Here is a 19,990-nt window from a genome sequence, read left to right on the forward strand (position 1 = left end):
ATGCAGGAAGATTTGGTGTCACTGTTACCCGAAACCTTACTATAAGCCAAAAACACAGCAGTGAGATTGAGGTGTCTCAGAATTTATTAAACCACACTGTATATTCACTCAAATTACAAAAATTCTGTATCAAATTAAGAGCACTCACCCCCTCGCTATTCATCTAGAGAGGAAATGCTTTTTTTCTTTTTAAACATAAACAGGGACATGTAATCCCCCCCACCCTTCCTTCATCACACCCCTGCAATCCCAACACCACATCCTAAACTTGGATAAAACTCCAAACCAGCAACGTAGAAAACAGAGCAATGGAAATAGTCAAACTAAGTACTCGATTATCAAAAAAAAAAAAACCACTACTGACCTGCCAACTGACTTTTAGTCCCAGTTTGAAGGCAACTCACACTTACTATTTTGTGAAAGGACTGAAATTTACAGGCTTCTACCAACCCGTATAAAAGTGCCCCCCTCCCCCCCTCCTCAAGTGATGCCTGAATTGACCGCCCAGGATCCAGCTGCTGCCTCGTCTCCCGGGATGGATCTCGGCGCTCGTGAGGACGAGTCACATCTCGTCACGAAAACTGGATCTGCTGCACTCCCGGGATCTGGGCAAGAAGTAAAAAAGAGGCCGTTGGCTTGTTCACTGTGATCCAATGGCTGAGAGGTGAATGGAAGGTTCTGGAAACCCTCCACCACAGCCGAACAAGACCGTACCCCTCCTGACCCCAGGATCGCTTGTATAGCGTCTCACCTGCTGATATGATGTGGTGTAGACCATCACGTTCTGAGTTTGTCCATCAGTTGTTATGAGTCCTGCAGGCAGCTGGTTTGCTGGAATTGAAGGCCTCGCTTTACAATGGGAATTTTTAAGCAACAAGGACCTCACCCCCCGGCATTCAGACAAGACGGATTTACACGGGCAGGTGTCCACTCACCAAAGCTGTCGTCTGCGAGCTCCTCTCCAATGCCCTCTGACACCGGCCCGGCCGCAATCCCCTTCTCCCCCTTCATCGCCTGGACAACAGCCAGAGTGGAACATCCTCAAATGAATCTCAAATTCCAGATTAAAGAATGAACCAAAAGAAAACTGGAAGGGGGGGGATTCTTTTGGAGAAAGTAGATTCCCAAGTCAACAAAAGTGTACAAGATCTCTACAGCGGTGTTTCCCAATCCAGTCCATGGGGACCCACAGACAGTCCACGTTTTTGCTCCCTCCCAGACAGTCGACATTTTTGCTTCCTCCCAGCTCCCTGCCAGACAGTCCACATTTGGGGGCTAAAACATACTGTCTTGCTGGTCCTCAAGGCCCGGATTGGGAAACACTGATCTACAGCTATGGGCGTAAGCATGGGCTTTATATCTATTCAAGATTTTCTTGTCACACAAAAGTTAAACACCTTCCCCCTCTGATCGAATCTAAAAAGCAAGTAAAATCTAGGGTAAGAGGAGTAAACCCAGTTTGCTGTGATCAGAGGACGAGGAGGAGCGAGGACTCTGCACACCTCTCTGAACTTCTGCAGGTAGAGCTTCAGTGGCTCCACATACATGTCGAAGCCCAGAGTGGACATGGCAAACAGGATGTCCTCCCCGTTGATGGTCTTCCTCTTCTCCTGGTGGCAGCGCTCGCTGGCCTCTGAGGTGATGAAGCTGATGAACTCGCTCACGCACTCCTGCACGCACTCCTTCGCATCCTTTGCGATCTGGGGAGAAACGTGGTGGGGATGCAGTGGAAGCAGGAAGAGCGGCAGTGATGAACCCATCCATGTGATCAAAAGGTCACCAAATCAAGACGTTCGAGGACGTTTCTGGAATTCTTCGGGGAAACACCGGCAGATCAAACTTAGTTTAAATCCTGTATTATTATTGCTTATTTAGGAGTTAACATGGGGCAGCTGTCGGGAATGGAGATAGACGGACATCTACAAACGTTTCTCCATAGTGGAGGTTTGAGGGACAACTGCAGGCCTTATTTTCTACTTTCCCTAGCAGAAACAGCAGTGGACTAGGAATTCCTAGCATTTGAGTAATAAGCAGCACCTTCTATGAGGAAGCCAAGCTGGGTAAGTGAATCCAACGGGCCAGTTAACTTTGGAACGTGGTATCAATGTTCTGATCTGAGGGTGTAGCGCCCTCTTGTGGCTTTCCCAAAGCAAGCAAGGGGAAGATGGGGAAATAGCTTACTTAAGTCCAAGACAAGTCAGGAACAGGCTGCCGCAGGTCACATACGCAACACTTAACACGAGCTCCGGAAGGGGTACCTTTCCACTTGGGGGGACGGCGTTCTTCATGATGCGGGCCACGTTGGCGATGGGCAGGTAGATATCCTGTTCGCGCAGGTTATCCTTGCTGCCATTGCCATCCTCGTGATCATTCATCCCTTCTTCTCCATCATCTTCAGGGCGCATGCAAAAGATGTGAGAAATTGCCACACAGAATCTAAACGGCCCGTTACTTTAATACTGTGGGCAAAACATTCAGTAGTTTCTGCTCAGCACCAATATATCTTACAGCTGCCCTGCATTATATTCAGATTTTTCCAGTACATTCAAATAAACTGAAAACATGCTCTAAATAAGGATTCGTTTTCATACACCATGACAACAGATCAGCTTATATCCGCTGGCCCCCGTGGCATCAGAGTGATCCCCTTTCCCTTCAAAGACAAAGCAGCTGGTTACGAGATGAATAACCCGGTAATAATCCTTACCATCCGGGGACTGCAGCACGAAGTGGCTCGACTGCATGTATTCTCCAGTGATGCCCAACTGGGAGGCGTCCGTGGTCGAACTATCTCCGTCCATCTGCGGAAACAGCATTTCGGCGCTCGGTGACTACCCTTTATCAGTCAAGAAAAACACCACCCAGCACCTCGTCCCGAGTCGCTTAAAGTTTTGCCCGCGGCGGGTTAACGCCGTGCAAACGCTTTCGGTGCTGATGGAAGTAAAGGATAGTCGGACGTGTGCTTATGGGCGATGCTATGGATGAGTGCAGCAGGGTCCTTGCATGCACAGGGCGCCCGTATCTCCTGCACCGCCTTTGTTCCCACGCCGCCCTGCAGGGATCGTGCGACGTAGCGCGTAAACAGATACATTAAACGAGGGCGCCGACTGCAAGCTTATTTCCAGTAACCCGGCTTACATTTCGCCCATTGTGCCTTGTTTTTTTTTTTTTTTTTTTTTTAAAGATTTAAAACATTAGATGCATTTTAAAAATCCGATGATTCAGCCAATTATACGCAATTGTCACAAGCTAGCTAAAATAGCAGCTACCTGAAACTGTTAGGAAGGTCGGGGGTATAAAAAAAATAAAGCGAGCTTTAACCGTGAGACATTTTAAGTGGTTTAACGTCAATTTCGCACCCTTAGCTGACCACCAAGCCCGGAAAATGGGCTATACGTTTACAAGATCCCCCAAACGGGGAGAACACATCCAGACATAGACACAGTGAGCACGGGATCATTAAAAACGGACTCACATTTCAACCAGTCGCCCTTTCGGTCAAACAGAAGCGTATAAAATAACCGTGCATCCGTGTTAGCCGTCCATGTGCAAAACAGTCGCTATTGCTCGGCGCCAGATGAAGATCTGGCAATGAAATGCCCGTGCATCAAGCCCGGGCCTGCTGTGTGTCGCCAAAACCCGGACTGACACCATGGCGTCACGCAGAAACTTTGTTAATTCCGATCTCCCCTCAATACTTCCTCCCGCTAATGTCTGATTCACACCGACAACAAATAAAAAAGACAGTCGGAGACGGACATTTCCATTCGAGCTAACGAGAAATCGGTTAGCAATCATTGGCCGGAGAAAGACACAAACCTGCAATGCAGCCCTGGTTGGTTACCTTCTCCAAACGGCCGTTTGGTTGGACGGAAAATGGCTGCGAAAGAACCAGTCCCAGCGCGGAGCCGCGCGTCTTAGCGCCCGCACCCCTCCGGCCGCCAGGGGCCGCTGTCCCGCCACAGTCTCGCCTTTTGCCCACAGCAGCGCCTTTGTTACAGCCTGTGATTTGACTGTGGTAAAGAGCACAGATGGAAACGTGGTTCTTTGAAGTGAATAGATTCGTTTCATTTCGTTCAGAATCGTGAAATAGTTCGTTTAGTAGTATGTATATCTCCGAGGGTAGGGTACATATTAAGTATTATATATGTAATTGATATTATAAATGTTTATTATTTGTTATGTATATTTTATTGTATATTAGGTTCAATGTTGATTACGTTGTACAGCATATACTAACCTTTTCAGACCTCTGTGTATCAGTACATCAGAAGATGGTGAAATACAAGCCATCTCAGTGCTGAACATCATCTAGTTCATTGACCTCTTACGTGAACGAACTAAACGATGAATAACCCATTACGATGGTAACAAACTGAACGTCAGTGCTGTGACCAGGCCTGTAGCCAGAGATGTATTTCGAGGGGCTTTCAAGCTCGTTATTTTACTATATGGCGACGTGCCTGGCTGTGATTGAGAATTTCTTTTGTTTAAAAGATTCATTCAATAAGCACGTGTAGGACATGGCCCAATATCTAGTTTAAGGGACACACATTTTCAGTTTGGATTTCTCTTGAGTACACAATTTATTTCCTTAAGGGAAGTTTAACGTTTGTATACAGTATAATTCCTTTATTGTACTCCTGCCTTTGCGAACATTGTATCTCTAAAAATATTTTTAACTCGGGGACAGGATACTTTTATTCTGTTATGTATTTTTACCTTTATCATACATCCTCGCTTCTTCACTGTGTTTTTTTTTATATACAATGTAACGTGTCCTCTTTTCAGTGCCCCATTCTTGCCTATATCCTTGTTATATGTTTGTTTTGTTTAAATTGCTGGCTTTTTTTATCCAAATAAGCTTATTTGGCTTATTATAAAGCAAATAAGCTTTAACCAGTCCATTTATTCGTGAAAGCCAATGTAATTGACCTTCATGCTACTTGCTGCCATGTAAACTTATTTGATCACTGACTGATATACACCGATGTCCCCCCCCCGCCGCCCCCCATGTGAAGCACTGTGCATGGGGCCCTGCTATATAGACCTAAGTGGCCGTGGATTGAACTTGTTGGTCCAATGTATCCGATAGGTGCTCAGCACATGTATGGGCGTCCTTAGGGCCCATCACCTGAGTATTTTAGCCCAAGTGCCAATCTTCCTTCAGAAAAAACAGAATGTCAAGCACCAGGTAAATCTGACTTAACTCCTAATCTTTTCAATAGCTAGAAACTCCCCTGCCTGGTTGTCCACATGATGCAACAGAAAACAGGATTCATCAGATCAGGAGACCGTCTTCCATTGCTCCAAGGTCTAGTTCCAACCTTGTCCATTGTAGGTGCTATCGACGGCAAACAGGCCAGCATGGGCACACTGACTGACCTGTGGCTATGTAGCCCCATACGCAACAGGGCTCGATGCCTTGTATGTCGCAACACATTACTCCTCTAATCATCAAAACTATCTGCTATTTGTGTCACAGTAGCCCTTCTGTTGGTTTGTAACACAGAACATCCTGCATTGATGAGTCCTGACCACTCAACACCCAGGCAGTAGTTTGTGGCCCACCTCGGACCACTCACGGTAGGTACCCACCATGGCTGACCGTGAGCCCCCCACAAGCCATGCCATCTCAGTGATGCTCTGACCCAGTCATCTGGCCATGATGATTTGGTTCTTGCCAAGGTCACTCAGAGCTTTACCCCCTGCCCATTCCTTCTGCATTCAGCATGTTGAATATGAGTACTGAATGTTAGCTTGTCATTTAATATATCCCAAACCTTGATGTGCACTGTTTTTACTAGGTAGTCAAAGTTAATCGCTTCCTTTTGTCTGGAGGTCAATTTGATTTGATTCATAAACATATGTAGATTCCTATCACCCTTTATGTGGAATATGACAGTGTTACTTGAGGCTGTTCCTTGGGAGATTATTCTTACAGCCTTTTAAAAAATCCTCAAAACTATATAAAATTACAAAAGGAGTTGAATATGCCAGAAATAATTTGTGCGCTGTATACTGTATATTGTAGTTAAGGTATGCGCCAGTCAAATGGCTATCTGAGTCTACCACTAGATGTCGCCAATTCACCTCGGTGAAGGAGGACTTGTCCCTTTTTCGCTCATTATGTAGTGGTTGCAATTACGGTACACTGGTATACGTACTGATTCTGGATCAGTCGGCGATGTGCATGAAATGGGGTAGATATTAAGGTTGAATAACCTATTCAGACAACGGCTTGGTACCTGTATGGATAAAAGAAAGGTTGTACCAACGCTTACAGCTGAAATTTTCCACTTGCAAGCATATCATTTGTGGATACGAGTACTTTGACGTAAATCTAACCTTACCTACATTGATTATTTTTCTATTTTGTAACGGACTTCGTCAAAAGTCCCAAACTGAGTTGTGAAGGATTTTTAATATTGTAAATTGAAACGATTTGTGCCAGAACATGTGCCAAAAATAGCTGCGGAATGGGAAATTCGGTTCGCAAGGGCATTGCGGTATTTGTGGACCAGAGCCGAATCAAAAGCGTGCAGAACTCCGCACTAGGTGGGTGATCAGGTTACCTGAAATGTAGAATTGACAGTGGGGCGGGTTAACTTTTAAATGGGAGCTTGATACGATTTAATTTGTGCATAGTCGTGCATGAAATGCTTGTTACTTGCAAAATTTCCGGAATTATACAAATGTATGCTTTAAAGTTTCAGAATATTCGTTTTCTAAATGTTTGTCTTTGTAATGTACTGTATGCATTAGAAAGTTTATAAAGTAACTTTTAGGCCCATGTTAGTATAGTATTCGATATGTAAAATGTATTACATATTATAATATAGCCTATCTGTAAGAAGATATAACATGTAGCCTAAGCAAAGTTTTAATTACATTGCTTAATAACCGTCATTTATAATTCTTAGATGGAAAGCCTTAATACAAATGCAGCATTGTTAGAGAACACTCTAACGAAAATATATATGCTGCTGTATGTGAGCTAGCTGGTAAACATTTAATCAGATAATCTTACTTCGGGTTAAATTTTGTTGAGGAAGGTGTACCTTGACGTATGACAGGTGTTTTTACGCAGTTGGCATCACTTGTCACATACTTAAGCCAGATACCATAAAAACTAAAATGCGACGCCGCATTGAAACAGTTGACTTTACACTAATATAGTCTCTGTAAATATAACCTAATACCTCGCCTAGGTATGTTCTCAAATTGGGCTGTCAGTCAGTCATTACAGACGCGCATCTAATATCACTACCATGGATGCTTAATTTTAAAAGGCTTTTAAAGAATGGGAAGAATTACCAAGCCAAAAATCACACTATTTTTCAGAAAAGAAATCCCTTAATCCGTTAATAAATTAGCGGCAGACTCTCGACTGCAGCGCAGCGGGCCTCGCTACCCCTGCCCGTGCATCGTTGCAGGTGCGGAGGGTCCGAAGGCTTCGGCGCGGCGACTTTCGGAAGAAGCTGTGGCTGGACCTCAGCCGCAGCTGAAAGGTGGCAGAGAGGCTGTGGAGGGCTATCTCTGCAAGGGCGGCGTGGTCATCTTCACCGCGACAACCTGCTCACGATATGCCCAGGTAAAAACGGAGAATTCGAAATAATGGCTGCAGTAGTATGTCTAGATATTTACGTGTTGCAAGGGACCTTGGATAGCGAAAGCCTTCAAGGGAACATCCTCCCTCCCATTAAAATTCATGAAATTTGAACCCTGGCCCTTCCTATATTCCCATTAATTTTACAAAACATTCTGTGCGTAAATCCATCCACAGGTTAATAAATCTTACAACCACTTATCCAGTAAACAATTCTGGAGCATATCCTGGGAATTACTCAGCGTAAGGCGTGAGAACGTCCTGGACAGGATGCCATTCCTCTGCCATGCTCACACACATATTGGCAATTATGGGCAATTTAAAGATGCCTATGTGCCAATTTGAGCCCTGGAGGTGTGCGACGGCAGGGTTACCCGCTAAGCCGGCAGGCCACCCTTGTGTGGAAATAATGTTTTCGTCTAATTGCAGATGGCATCTTGCTTGTAACGCCTCTCCTCTGGGCCAGTGGTACTCTCATGTTCCCCGGTCGATGTGTCTTCCCACGTAATCTGTGCTCTGAGCCACACTAGCTCACTTCAAAATGTTGTCTCCTTTTCATTCCAGTACTCAGAGGGTCTGGGGGTGGGGGTGGGGGTAGGTGGGGGGCAGACCCCACGATGCCAGCTGTGCTCTGAGACACAACGATGCCTTTCCTTTTATGTAGGTGAGCGAGGCTCTCACACTGGCTGGTACCTCCTACTTCACTGTGCAGCTGGATCAAAGAGGTAATCTGCACTTGTAAAAAAGGATAAAAGGGTAATGAATTCTGCGGCGTTCCGTGCTGCCCGCCATCGTCATCCCTTTAAAGGAAAGACGTGCGTGTAATAACAGTCTCACTTCCCCGTGTGCTCATTAAATGTACATTTATGCTGAAAATGATTTTACTGGCTTGTCTTCTCACTTGGACAGATGTTCATTCTAAACATTGTAAGTGTGAATCCAACTGGCTTTCTGGCAGCAGTTAAAAGAAATTTCAAAAAGTTGCTGCAGCATTTACAGTGTGTTTTATTAGAAGTGTGGACAGCCTGTAAGAGAGTTATGGTATGTGTGATTCCAAGAGACAGACAGGAAGTCCAGTGGTCTGCTGACAGTGTCTGTGTGAGTTCAAGGGACAACTAGAAAGTCCATCAGTCTGGACATCTGCATGATTTCAGGGGCTAAACAGGAAGTCCAGTGGTCTGGACATGCTGTCAGTGTCTGTGTGATTTCAGGGGACAAACAGGAAGTCCAGCATGCCCTGTGGCAGCTCACACAGCAAAGATCACTGCCCGCAGTGTTTGTGAACAAGAGCTACTTCGGAGATGCAGAAAAAATATTCCAGGTAACTCACAAGGTTACATTTTTCATTTCGTTATTTTGATATTCGTATCATTCCCTTTTCAGTATAATAATCGAGTGGTTTTAACTTGACTGTGTGATGTATTTAGTGTCGATTTCCATTTTAATTTATGCAGAAAGTGTGGGTAAGCAGGGCATTAGTTATAAAATGACATGTATATTCCAGCCTACCATCCCCCCCCCCCCCCCCCCCAGTGACCCTGACCATGATAAGCAGTTGGAGGATGGATGGATTGATGGATTGATGGATAATTACATTATCTTCTGTCTTCAAACTACTTATCCTGGCCAGGGTTGTGGTATGCTTGGAGCTATTTGCCATATCTGAAAAATGATAAAAATACAAGTGTTTGTTTCGTCCCCGTGTGACATTATTGGATGGAGTTCATCTTAGCTGGTCCTCCATTTACACACACGGAGCGTATGCTGTCTGTCGGCTCTCCAGATCTGGCCTGACTCACACCCACACTGAAAAATCAAGGGAAGCTAATTTCTAAATCCTCCTGCTGACCGTCAGTGGGCATCCTTGCCAGGACGAGACTACCCTTACCATGGCACTGGGGTGGCGAGCTTCATGTGGCCTTCACGATGCTCAAAGGCTCTCCCCAAAGCCCCTCTACGTGGGAACCCCCCCCCCCCCCCCACCATGATCAGAGATCTGGATTAGCCCTGCACGCTTTAAAAGGATGAAGAGGATTTCAGGCCCCATGCTGGGTCACATTTGTCAGTTGACTAACCCACAGGGATGTCGGAGGATGGCGAGACCTAGGTGTCCCCAAGGATCACAATTAGTGTGCGTGACCTAGTGTGCTCTGACTGGCCCGTCATATACAGACACCATATTCAACATATTCCAAAAGATTGACTTCCATCCCAAAGATTGCAGCAGAATTCCCAGGAATGTGAGGGAATAGCAGTGTGTCGCATTACTATGGTTCCCCCCCCCCAGATGCACAGGGACGGGACGCTGATGGGGCTCCTTAGGACAGAGCTGGGAAGTCTCTCTGAAGACGGGTACGACTACGACCTGGTGGTGATTGGTGGTGGATCTGGAGGCCTGGCTGCAGCCAAGGTGCCCCCCCCCCCATCGCCCTCGCACCCGGGGTCTCAGTAGTGCAGTGCTCTCCCATACACTCAGTCTCAGTCTGCCTGCATCTTCCAAACACGATTCTTCAGTTTGTCTCTCTGCCTTCTACTTAAATGTATACGGTACATGCAAAAGTCTTTGGCAGCCAAAGGAAAATGATCTTCGTGTTGGTCTTTATTACATCTGTCAAAGTGTGTTCGCTTAACCACATCAGCAGCTCTTCCAAAGTCACCCCAACATTTGCAGCAACCATTAAACACAGCTGATTATTTCCTGACTTGACCTCCTTGCAAGGCTAATCGATACTTCATGATTTAAAAAAAAAAAAAAATCAAAATGAACAAATTAACGAATCCATGAAATGGCTGCGGTGCCCCCTGGGGGGAGCTTTGGAACCTGAAGCGGTGTTAGTTGTTTATCGTGTTACACTTAATTTGAATATGCTCTAATGTTAAATTGTATTTTTTGTTCTGAAGAAATATACACTTTCTACCCTGAGAAATAGCTTTGAACATTTTCGGTGACTGCCTACGATTATTGCACAGTACTGTATATTAATACCTCAGGCTTAGTTTTTGTGCTGATAAAATATAACATAAAAGTAGCTTGTTCTTATGTTGTCTGGGAGCAGCCAAACGCAGGAGGATGTGAGGACGTCACAGTCTCTCAGCTCATCGCCGGTCCCATTTTGGTCTCCTCTTACAGGAAGCTGCCAGCTTTGCCAAGAAGGTCCTCGTCCTTGACCTCGTGACCCCTTCTCCTAAAGGAACCACATGGGGTGGGTGCCACCGGCCATGGAAACTGGAAACCTCTGCATCTCGCCGGTATCGCCGAATAGCCACCTGGCGTGTTGACATTGAGCGGCGCATTTCATGCCACGTACCCCCCCCCCCCCCCAGGACTTGGTGGCACCTGTGTGAACGTGGGCTGCATTCCCAAAAAGCTAATGCATCAAGCTGCCCTGCTGGGCCAGGCGGTGCAGGATTCCCGCAGGTTTGGCTGGGAGTTCGAACAACAGGGTGAGCAGCAGGGGGCGCCATCTGCATCCTGGGCTTAGATCCAGTAATTAGTCCCACGGCTCAGATACGGGGTGCTTACAGGTGTGCTTTCATTCACCATTCAAACAATTAACTGTAGCATCGGGAGCAGATTGAAGGCGTAATTGCAGAGATTAATCTCTTAAAACTGACTGTACGTCTTGCTCCTCTTAATTAAAAGAGTTAGTTGTTCCCTGATAACAAATAAATTAGAAACGTGCAAATATCATGTTGAAGTAGATAAATATGATTTCAGAAAGAATACAACAGGTTCATTTATTTGATAATGGGGTGTAGGGCTGCGGGAAGTGGGGGTGTGATTTGTTTTATATCTTCCATCAAATTCTTGTTGTATTTTGGTTCAGTTTGTGTTGTTTATGCAGGAAACCACCACAGAGTGATGTCAGCATGTGCATCACATGTGAAGCACGTGATGATGTAATGAGATGTTTGGTCACTGAGTAATGTGCCAGCTAAACTCAAAATCCCAGAGGGCACAATAAATCACCTGTGTATGTATGGGGGGGGTTAGCTATATCACTAAAATATACTTACGATCTGTCGTTTACGTCTGTCTCAGGAAAGGTTTCCTGTAATTGTATGTGTATAATTTGCTGCATTGGTCTGCATGATTGCCTCCCCCTCCCTGCAGTGTCACACTGCTGGAGCTGCATGACTGCGGCCGTCCAGAAGCGCATAAAGGCCCTGAACTTCAGCTGCCGCCAAGAGCTGCGGGACGGCAAGGTGGCATACCTGAACGCGTTCGGGGAGCTGGTGACCCCGCATGTTGTCAAGGTGACCAAAGAGGCGTGTAGACCAGACAGCAGGAACACGGGCTGCGGGGGGCCTCGGAATCGCCGTCTGCTGTTTGGTACTATATTATTGGTTCATTATGCGCAATCAGTGGCTTTGGAAAGAGACTGACAGTGGGGGAGACCGAATTTGCCCAGGTGGGGGGCATTTGAGGTGCGATGTATAATGTGACACGTCCAGTAACACACATTAACACAGTAACACATTGTGAAAGAATGCAATTTAAGAAAGATTTAAAAAAAAATTTAGATTAATAAGATTTCATCATTTAAAATAAGACTAACACTGCTTAGGGTACAGTTTCACAGAAAAAAATAAAAATTACAAACTACAATCATCATTAGGTGTATGTCCTGTCCAGGCACTATGCATGCGCAGCAAATTGTCCTCACTAACGCACGATTCACTATAAACGATAAGGTACGGACATAATTGGAGGTTCGGGAATACGCAGTGAATTATATTAATACTGGAGAGAGAATGTTCAATAAGGCCAGAGTTGTCTTTCAGCTTGGATATGTAACATCTAACTCATGGGGGGCGACATGTACGATGGGAGCAAGGCAGAAAGGGCCTCTGCTAATTACCCCCCCCTCTGGCATCTAAGGCGCTTTGCCAGGAAATTCAGACCGGGCTAAAAACAAATAACAATAATAATTACAGCTATAGGGGTATTTATCGCTGCAGATACGTGACCGTACTCGGCAGTACAGAAGACGGGTTTAGTTTATTGTGTTTGTTATGGTGTCATATTTTTGATTAATTTATTTGCCACATTCGTTTTTGCAGCGTGCAAATAAGTGTCTCTTCGGTTTTGTTATTCAGACACACTGTCAGGCACATTGTCTATCGTTTCCAACTGTTCCGAATTGCGTTATTTGCAGTCTCAATAACAGGCTAAATAAATTCAAAAGAAATTCAGTTTTCCCTGCTGTACCGCACCATGAACCCATAACCGAGGCTTGTACCGAATTGTGAATTTTGTGTACAGTTGCACCCCTGTTACTTTCTGTTGCCCAAGAGGTGGGCAAATAAAGGGATGTGTTTTTTTTTTCCTAAGAGTAACACTCTTGAAATAACTTTGGGATAGATAAAATGTGTACAGAGAGAGAACAGAAAGTGAGGCAAACCGTACACTTACGGAGAGAGCCTGAAAGCTTCTCATTTACAGGGCCGGGAGCTGGATTATGAAACCAGCTTCTGTTTTAACCGGATTGAGTGTGACGAATCAGAAATTACCGAGAACTCGAGTGAAGTCAGTCTATAATTTCACCTGCCAGGCGACAGACGCACAAGGGAAGGAGACTTGCCACTCAGCCTCCGTGTTTATTATCGCCACTGGAGAACGACCTCGATACCCAGGCGTCCCCGGAGACCGTGAGTTCTGCATCACCAGGTGTGTGGGCGCCCCCCTGTGGCCGCTTGACTTACGGCTACAATGTGCAGGAGTGCGGCAGCGTAGTTTGCATCCACATGCACGTCTCTGGCTGCGGCCTTAAGGCAGTGAGTGTTCCGGCCTTGATATGATGCTGCAGACTTTTCCACTGCTGTATAAATGAGTCCTGGTAGGTTTAAGTAAAAGTTGGTATGTCTATAGCCCTGAGCGTAAGAAGTTAGTTGGGGATGATGTAACTTCCTTAAGATTCTGAAACAGGCGTTGCTATGACTCATAACCGTGGATATTTTAAAATTAGCTGGACTCTACTGAAAGGTAATCTCAGTCTGCAGGGTAGAACTTTATTTTTTGAGCTGTAGAATCCTGGTGTTGTGGTTTAATCTCCCCCCGACCATCTCTGGGGGAACCAGTGATGACCTTTTCTCACTGCACCACTGCCCGGGGCACACACTGGTGGTGGGGGCATCCTATGTCGGCTTGGAGTGCGCCGGGTTCCTGGCCGGACTGGGCCTGCAGGTCACTGTCATGGTGCGCTCCGTGCTGCTGCGGGGCTTCGACCAGAAGATGGCTCAGAAGATCGAGGAGTACATGGTCCTCCACGGAGTCCAGTTCCTGCGGCCTTTTGTTCCCACCAAGGTCAGTGGCGGAAATCACCAGAGCGAAAGGTGATTGGCTGGAGCAAATAGACGTGGGAAGGATAGGCTATTTGGAGTAGGTGGTTGAAATGAACAAATGATACAAATCGTGAAAAACACGTAGTCTCCTTTCTCCCTGCAGCAGGCAGCAGATATAGAGGTAGATGGAGTGTGATCGCTGCCTCACCTGCTTGTGCCTCTTAGATCGAGCAGATCCAAGATGGCCGTCCGGGGAAGCTAAGAGTGACGGCCGTCTCGAATGATGGAAAGGAGACATATGAAGGAGAGTTCAACACCGTGAGTGCGAGGGTTTATGCCTTGCCCGGAGCCAATGGGATGTGAGTTAATGGGGCATGAGGAATGGGGGGGCAGTAAAATTGGTCACTAATTCACATATTTCAGGTAATGTCTCCCAGCAGCTGGGGTACTTTTTTGGTACTTTGGTATCTTGGGGCGGGACTTGCAAACACTTTCTTTTGATTGGTTATGGAAATAGTTGGTTGTGCAAATAGCCCACCTCTGAAACACAATTCAACCTCTGTATTAAAAAAAGTTACAAGCTCAGAAAACAATGATAAATGAAGTAAAAAAAAGGGATAATATTGGATGGGTGCACAAATGAAGAGATCCAAGGTTTAATTACAATCTGGTCGGAAGAACAGATACAATAAGATCAGGATGACATGACAAAAAATAAAAATATATATTTACTAGGGCAGCACGCTATTGGAAATTTTTCAGATATCGTGATGTGATTTTGTTGTAATAAATATTGGGGTTTTTATAAAGCAAAAAAGGAGTACAACATAAATTTTTCACAAACTCGCCTAGGAGTGATTTAAATAGCGAGGATGAGAATTATCTTTATTATTATATATTATTATGATTGTCTCAGAGGACGCATGCAGCAGAGGTTAAGTTAATTTTTTTAACATATACTAGATAATACTGAAAAGGAACAATTGTTAAAACTGCACTGCTTTCGAAGCTGGTGTCGTATAGATATAGCAACTGTATAGATCTGATAGCCAGTGACTGCAGTGCTGCTGAATCCCTTGTGGTTTTCCCAGGTGCTGCTGGCTATCGGACGGGACGCCTGTACCAGGAACATCGGCCTCGACCGCATCGGAGTGAAGTACAATCAGCAGTGAGTCACCCCGCTGTGTCCGTCACGGCTCAGGGGAGCGCACGCCCCGGGTGGTCACTGCGGTCTGCGGGGGGGGGGGCGCGTCCTGAGAGAAGGGACCATTAGACTCATAAATGCAGTGTTTGTCCAATAGACCTACATCAGGAGCACTTTCTGGGAAACGGTGCATTTACCAAAACCCGCAAGGGATGGACTGCGATGGAATGCATCACTTAGGTAATCGGTTACTGCCCTGGATTATCCACGTGTCGCTTACGTAATCGACCCCCTTCAGAGGCTCCATTACAGCTGGCTAGTCTGTGGAAATGCATCCCTGACCCTGTAGATATTTTTCCTGCTCATCAGAAGTTCATAACGCCAACACTTACACACAATATACAGCATCTGACATAGGAAGGATGCTTAAAATGCAAGAAAAGAATGATTTCTACTTTAATACTGTAATACTAAATGCATTTTACTATAAAAGTGAAATATGGAATGCTTTATACAGTAATACTGCAATAATATTCTACTGCAATACTGTAATAGTGAAGCATTGTGCTATAATACTATAATGCTATAATACAGTACTATAATGTTAAACACATTCTACTGTGATACTGTAAGAATAAATGCATTGTACTATACTACTGTAATACTAAAAGCATTCTAATGTGATTCTGCAATACTAAATGAAATGATGGTTTATTTGTCATTTTCTAATAAATACTAAGTGCGTTCTATTGTAATAATACAGTAATAGTAGAAGCATTGTACCCTAATAGTGCAGTACTACTGCATTGTACCATAATTGATTGGTGGGTGGGGTGCGATTCTGGATGGCAGCACTATGTCATCCGTGGGTGATTCTTCCCGTCCACAGGACCGGCAAGATCCCGGTGGACGAGGACGAGCGGACCAGCGTGGGTCACGTATACGCCATCGGGGACGTGCAGGAGGGCCGGCTGGAGCTGACGCCGGTGGCCATTCAGGCGGGCCGGCTGCTGGCACGGAGGCTCTATGGGGGGCGGAGCACCAAGGCAGGGACACACACGCACATACGTGCACCCACGCACACACATCCCATGCATTCATATCTTTGTGGGGACACGCCATTCATTTCTGTGGGCATAACCCTAACGCTTAACCAGCCCTAACCTTAACCATAAGTAACTAAACAAAATGCAAGACTATTTTAGTTTTTTGATTGCAGTCAATGATTTTTTTTTTTTTATAATTTTTTTTTTATTTAAAATTTTCTATGGGGAGAATTCTAATCCCAACATGATGACCTTAACCCCTACTCAACCTGAACCTTAATCATAATTAACCAAACAAAATACCAGACTTTTGGCATTTTTAGTTTTTTTGATTGCATTCACAGATTTTTGTGGGGACCTGAAAAATGGCCCCCACGACATCAAAATAATAGGTTTTTATTACATTGTGGGGAACATTTGGTCCCCACAATGTAAAATAAACATAATCCACACACACACCTTCACTTTCACTGCAGCACCATTGAATTTTTTTGGAAGATGTCTTTCCTTCCTTGGGAAGCCTCTGATTTCCAGTATTGCTATTTTTGAAGGTTATTTTCTTAAAATTTACCCTGATGCTGTTAGGAAAACACAATTACTCACGCACGCTCAGGCACAGTCTTGGGCGCCCCTGGTTCCGACACACATTAGAGCAGCGCGGTGATTGGATGTGGAAGATTAAAGGGAGAGAAACTTTAATTGATAAGAAGCCAATGATTGGGCTCTTCGTGCTGTGGTCGGTGGATGGATGGAATCCCCAGATGGCACGTGGGAGTCCAGAGTCCTGCGGGGGGTAAGGTCAGGTCAGCTAGCAGACTGTTCAAACAGATGAAGGATATAATCAGCTATGGCACAGACAGATGCCTGTTCTTCCAGTTTCCCTGTGGTTATCTTTTAAACTGCCTCCCTGTAGGAAATCAGCTTACAGATAAAATAACTTGCAGCCTCTCAGGACGGAAGGCCGGAGTTTGTTTACTTGGGTTCAGTCGCAGTGCGTGGAATGTTTTAGAACTAATCTGTCTCCTAATTAACCGTGCTGAGCAAATTAGCTCTGTTTGTAACCTTGTCTAAGCAGCTAAGAATTTGTCATGTCTGTGTGTGTGCGGCAGTGTGACTACGCAAACGTGCCCACCGTGGTCTTCACCCCGTTGGAATACGGGGCCTGCGGCCTGTCAGAGGGGGCCGCCAACAAGAAGTACGGACAGGACGACGTCGAGGTGCCCTGCGCTGTCATGACGATGCAAACACAACGCTGCAGCGCTGTTTTATCTCTCACTTTACTACCTATCATTGGTTATGTATTACATCATATCTCTGAGGTATTGGGTCCATATTTCGTAGTCAGACATTTCAGTCAGGAGTTTGCAAAGACAACTAAAAACGGAGTTTAGAAATAAGCCAAATATCCTTTTTCCAGAGCCGATATGATTAAAAAAAAATCTGTCCCTCAACTTCCTGATTTAAATTCCCCCTTTTATCGATAATTTAATTCTGCAGAATGAACTACTGGATCACTGTTGTAACTCTATACACTATCTGGGGGAAATATTAGCTTATAATTTAAGACAAACTTCCTAGTGGACAGCGGGTGGTTGGGGTTAACCATCTTGCCTCCCATAGGTGTACCATACCTCCTACTGCCCACTGGAGTGGGCACTGCCCGGCAGAGAGAAGCACAGCTGCTATGCGAAAGTCATCTGCCACACGCCTGACAATGTAAGTGGACGTCTCTCCGTGGGGCTGGTGAAAATGACTCCCTCCCGTTCAGGTGGAAGCTGACATTCTGGAGGATTTCTGATCTCATCTTCACTTCATAGACTTAAAATTGATGTTTGACATTCAGCCGAGGCGGTTTCATATCAGATTGGGGGGGGGGGGGATGAAAAATGTGGCTATTATGGGAGTGTCACACACATTATAATTTAACTGGGAGTTATTATCAGAAGGACAGCAGGGGGTGTTCGGTATGTCCCAGTGTGACTCTAACCTGCTTATGACCAGGGTGCTCCCTTGTCCACAGGAGCGGGTCGTAGGCATTCATGTCCTGGGCCCCAATGCAGGGGAGATCATCCAGGGCTTCGCTGTGGCCCTCAAGTGTGGTCTGACCAAGGGGCAACTAGACGCCACCATCGGGATCCACCCAGTGTGTGCTGAGGTCTGTAGGCGGCTCAGGGGCTCTGCTCCTCCTGTGGAAATGCTCCAGCTCATCTATTCTATGTGTCCCTCCCCCAGTATGATCGCTCGTTCTGCATGTCCCTCTCCCATTATGATCGCTCGTTCTGCATGTCCCTCTCCCATTATGATCGCTCGTTCTGCATGTCCCTCCCCCAGTATGATCGCTCGTTCTGCATGTCCCTCTCCCATTATGATCGCTCGTTCTGCATGTCCCTCCCCCAGTATGATCGCTCGTTCTGCATGTCCCTCTCCCATTATAATCGCTCGTTCTGCATGTCCCTCTCCCATTATGATCGCTCGTTCTGCATGTCCCTCTCCCAGTATGATCGCTCGTTCTGCATGTCCCTCTCCCAGTATGATCGCTCGTTCTGCATGTCCCTCTCCCAGTATGATCCATCAGACCTAGTCAGAACAGGTTTTCCTCACCTGTCCATCCAGCGAATCATGCATTGTGGGTATCTCATTGTTCACATTTGCGCCTGTAGCCCCCACCCCCCGCTTCCGTGACACACCTGCCCCGCCCCGTCCAGCCATTATTCACACCTGCAGGAGGCTCTGCACCTCCATTACCATGATAATGTATTCCTACCATCTGCAGATGAGGTTTTCTGATGCCAAGCCCGTTTGTAGTTTGCCGAAAAAATATGTTCAGGCTCAAAAAATGGTAACAAATCTGGAAGAACGGATTGGAGCTTCGTAAAGCCTTGAAGTTTCTCAAATGTGCACTGTGTACATGCTGAGAAAGTTCCGGATGTCTGTTTCGCCGCTGATGCGCTCCCCCACCCCCGCGTCTGTGTGTGTCTCCATGTGCTCTCCAAGGTGCTAACCGATCTGACGATAACCCAGCGCGCTGACGGCACCGCGGCCGTCCGAGGGGGGTGCTGAGGCTAGCCGCCCTGCAGCGAGCTCACGCCGTGATCCGGCGAAACGACCGCCGGCAAGGTGGGACAGGTCGCCATGGAAACGGGTGCCGCAGCAGGGGAGAGAACGAGGTGTCGTTTTTGTCCTCGGCATGATATGTGGAGTAATGGGCAGCAGTCTGGCTCGCGGCCAGCCAATGACGTCTCAGCCTGCAGCCTGATTGACAGGTGGGCGGGGACTGATGCACTGCTACACCAATGCTACACTGCTTTGTTTTCTGTTTTAGTTTTGTTTTGTCATTTTGTTTGTATTCATTATGTTATGGGGAAGAATGTGTTTCTCAAGCAGATACTAGTCTTAGCACAGATCTGGGTACTCAGTCTGACAATGCAGACCTAATTTACCTGTTAGAGTTGTCTTAATAGGCTATTTGACTCTCCGCACAGATTTAATTTCAGATATGTTGAATTTAGTTCGGTTCAGTGCTTGAATTCAGCTTGAAGGTGAGATGTCATTTAATAGCTGATCCAGCAAACAGATTTTCAGCCATTATGGAAAATAACAGCGAATGTTTTATTTACACCTCAATTTGCATGTTAAAGTAAATCAAGTCTAGAGAAGTTTTTAAAAGGCATGACAGCGATGTACATATTCTTCAAAAATAAAATGCTCCAAGATTAGAAATGAAAATTCTTTCTATTTTTGCTGAAAACAAACTAAAGAGGAGAACTGCTTCTATGGGATTGAAGGACTCAGATGTGCTTTGAAAGATATGCAAATGAATGTTCCCTTTCTTGGCAAGACTGCGGGCTTTATGCGAAACCCCAGATGTGTGTTTCCTCGCACTTTGAGTTAACCAGAAGCACTTAA

The 19,990-nt window shown here is 45.7% G+C and overlaps 2 protein-coding genes across 3 annotated transcripts; one reads left to right on the forward strand and one right to left on the reverse strand.

Annotated features, from left to right (window-relative positions):
- Positions 1-66: 66 nt before the first annotated feature.
- On the reverse strand, positions 67-3,942 carry nfybb (nuclear transcription factor Y, beta b). Of its 2 annotated transcripts, none has more exons than XM_023812624.2 (7): positions 3,820-3,942; positions 2,708-2,801; positions 2,259-2,392; positions 1,503-1,700; positions 936-1,014; positions 752-831; positions 67-605 (listed from the first exon to the last, which is right to left on the reverse strand). In XM_023812624.2, exons 2-7 carry the CDS (start codon positions 2,799-2,801, stop codon positions 573-575), a joined length of 618 nt encoding a protein of 205 aa, XP_023668392.1. In that variant the 5' UTR covers positions 3,820-3,942; the 3' UTR covers positions 67-572. The 2 variants fall into 2 exon arrangements, with proteins under 2 accessions (XP_023668392.1, XP_023668393.1); XM_023812625.2 differs by lacking the exon at positions 3,820-3,942 and adding an exon at positions 3,476-3,769.
- A 2,226-nt stretch (positions 3,943-6,168) lies between these two features.
- LOC111844276 (thioredoxin reductase 1, cytoplasmic) lies at positions 6,169-19,951 on the forward strand. Its single transcript, XM_023812607.2, has 17 exons — positions 6,169-6,558; positions 7,437-7,594; positions 8,274-8,334; positions 8,821-8,930; positions 9,897-10,019; positions 10,740-10,812; positions 10,934-11,053; positions 11,724-11,866; positions 13,165-13,280; positions 13,691-13,916; positions 14,120-14,212; positions 14,986-15,062; positions 15,928-16,084; positions 17,194-17,301; positions 17,705-17,800; positions 18,105-18,239; positions 19,079-19,951. Exons 1-17 carry the CDS (start codon positions 6,480-6,482, stop codon positions 19,142-19,144), a joined length of 1,941 nt encoding a protein of 646 aa, XP_023668375.2. The 5' UTR covers positions 6,169-6,479; the 3' UTR covers positions 19,145-19,951.
- Positions 19,952-19,990: the final 39 nt, after the last annotated feature.

The sequence above is a fragment of the Paramormyrops kingsleyae genome, chromosome 3 (assembly GCF_048594095.1).
Source record: "Paramormyrops kingsleyae isolate MSU_618 chromosome 3, PKINGS_0.4, whole genome shotgun sequence".
NCBI classification, from domain to species: domain Eukaryota; kingdom Metazoa; phylum Chordata; class Actinopteri; order Osteoglossiformes; family Mormyridae; genus Paramormyrops; species Paramormyrops kingsleyae.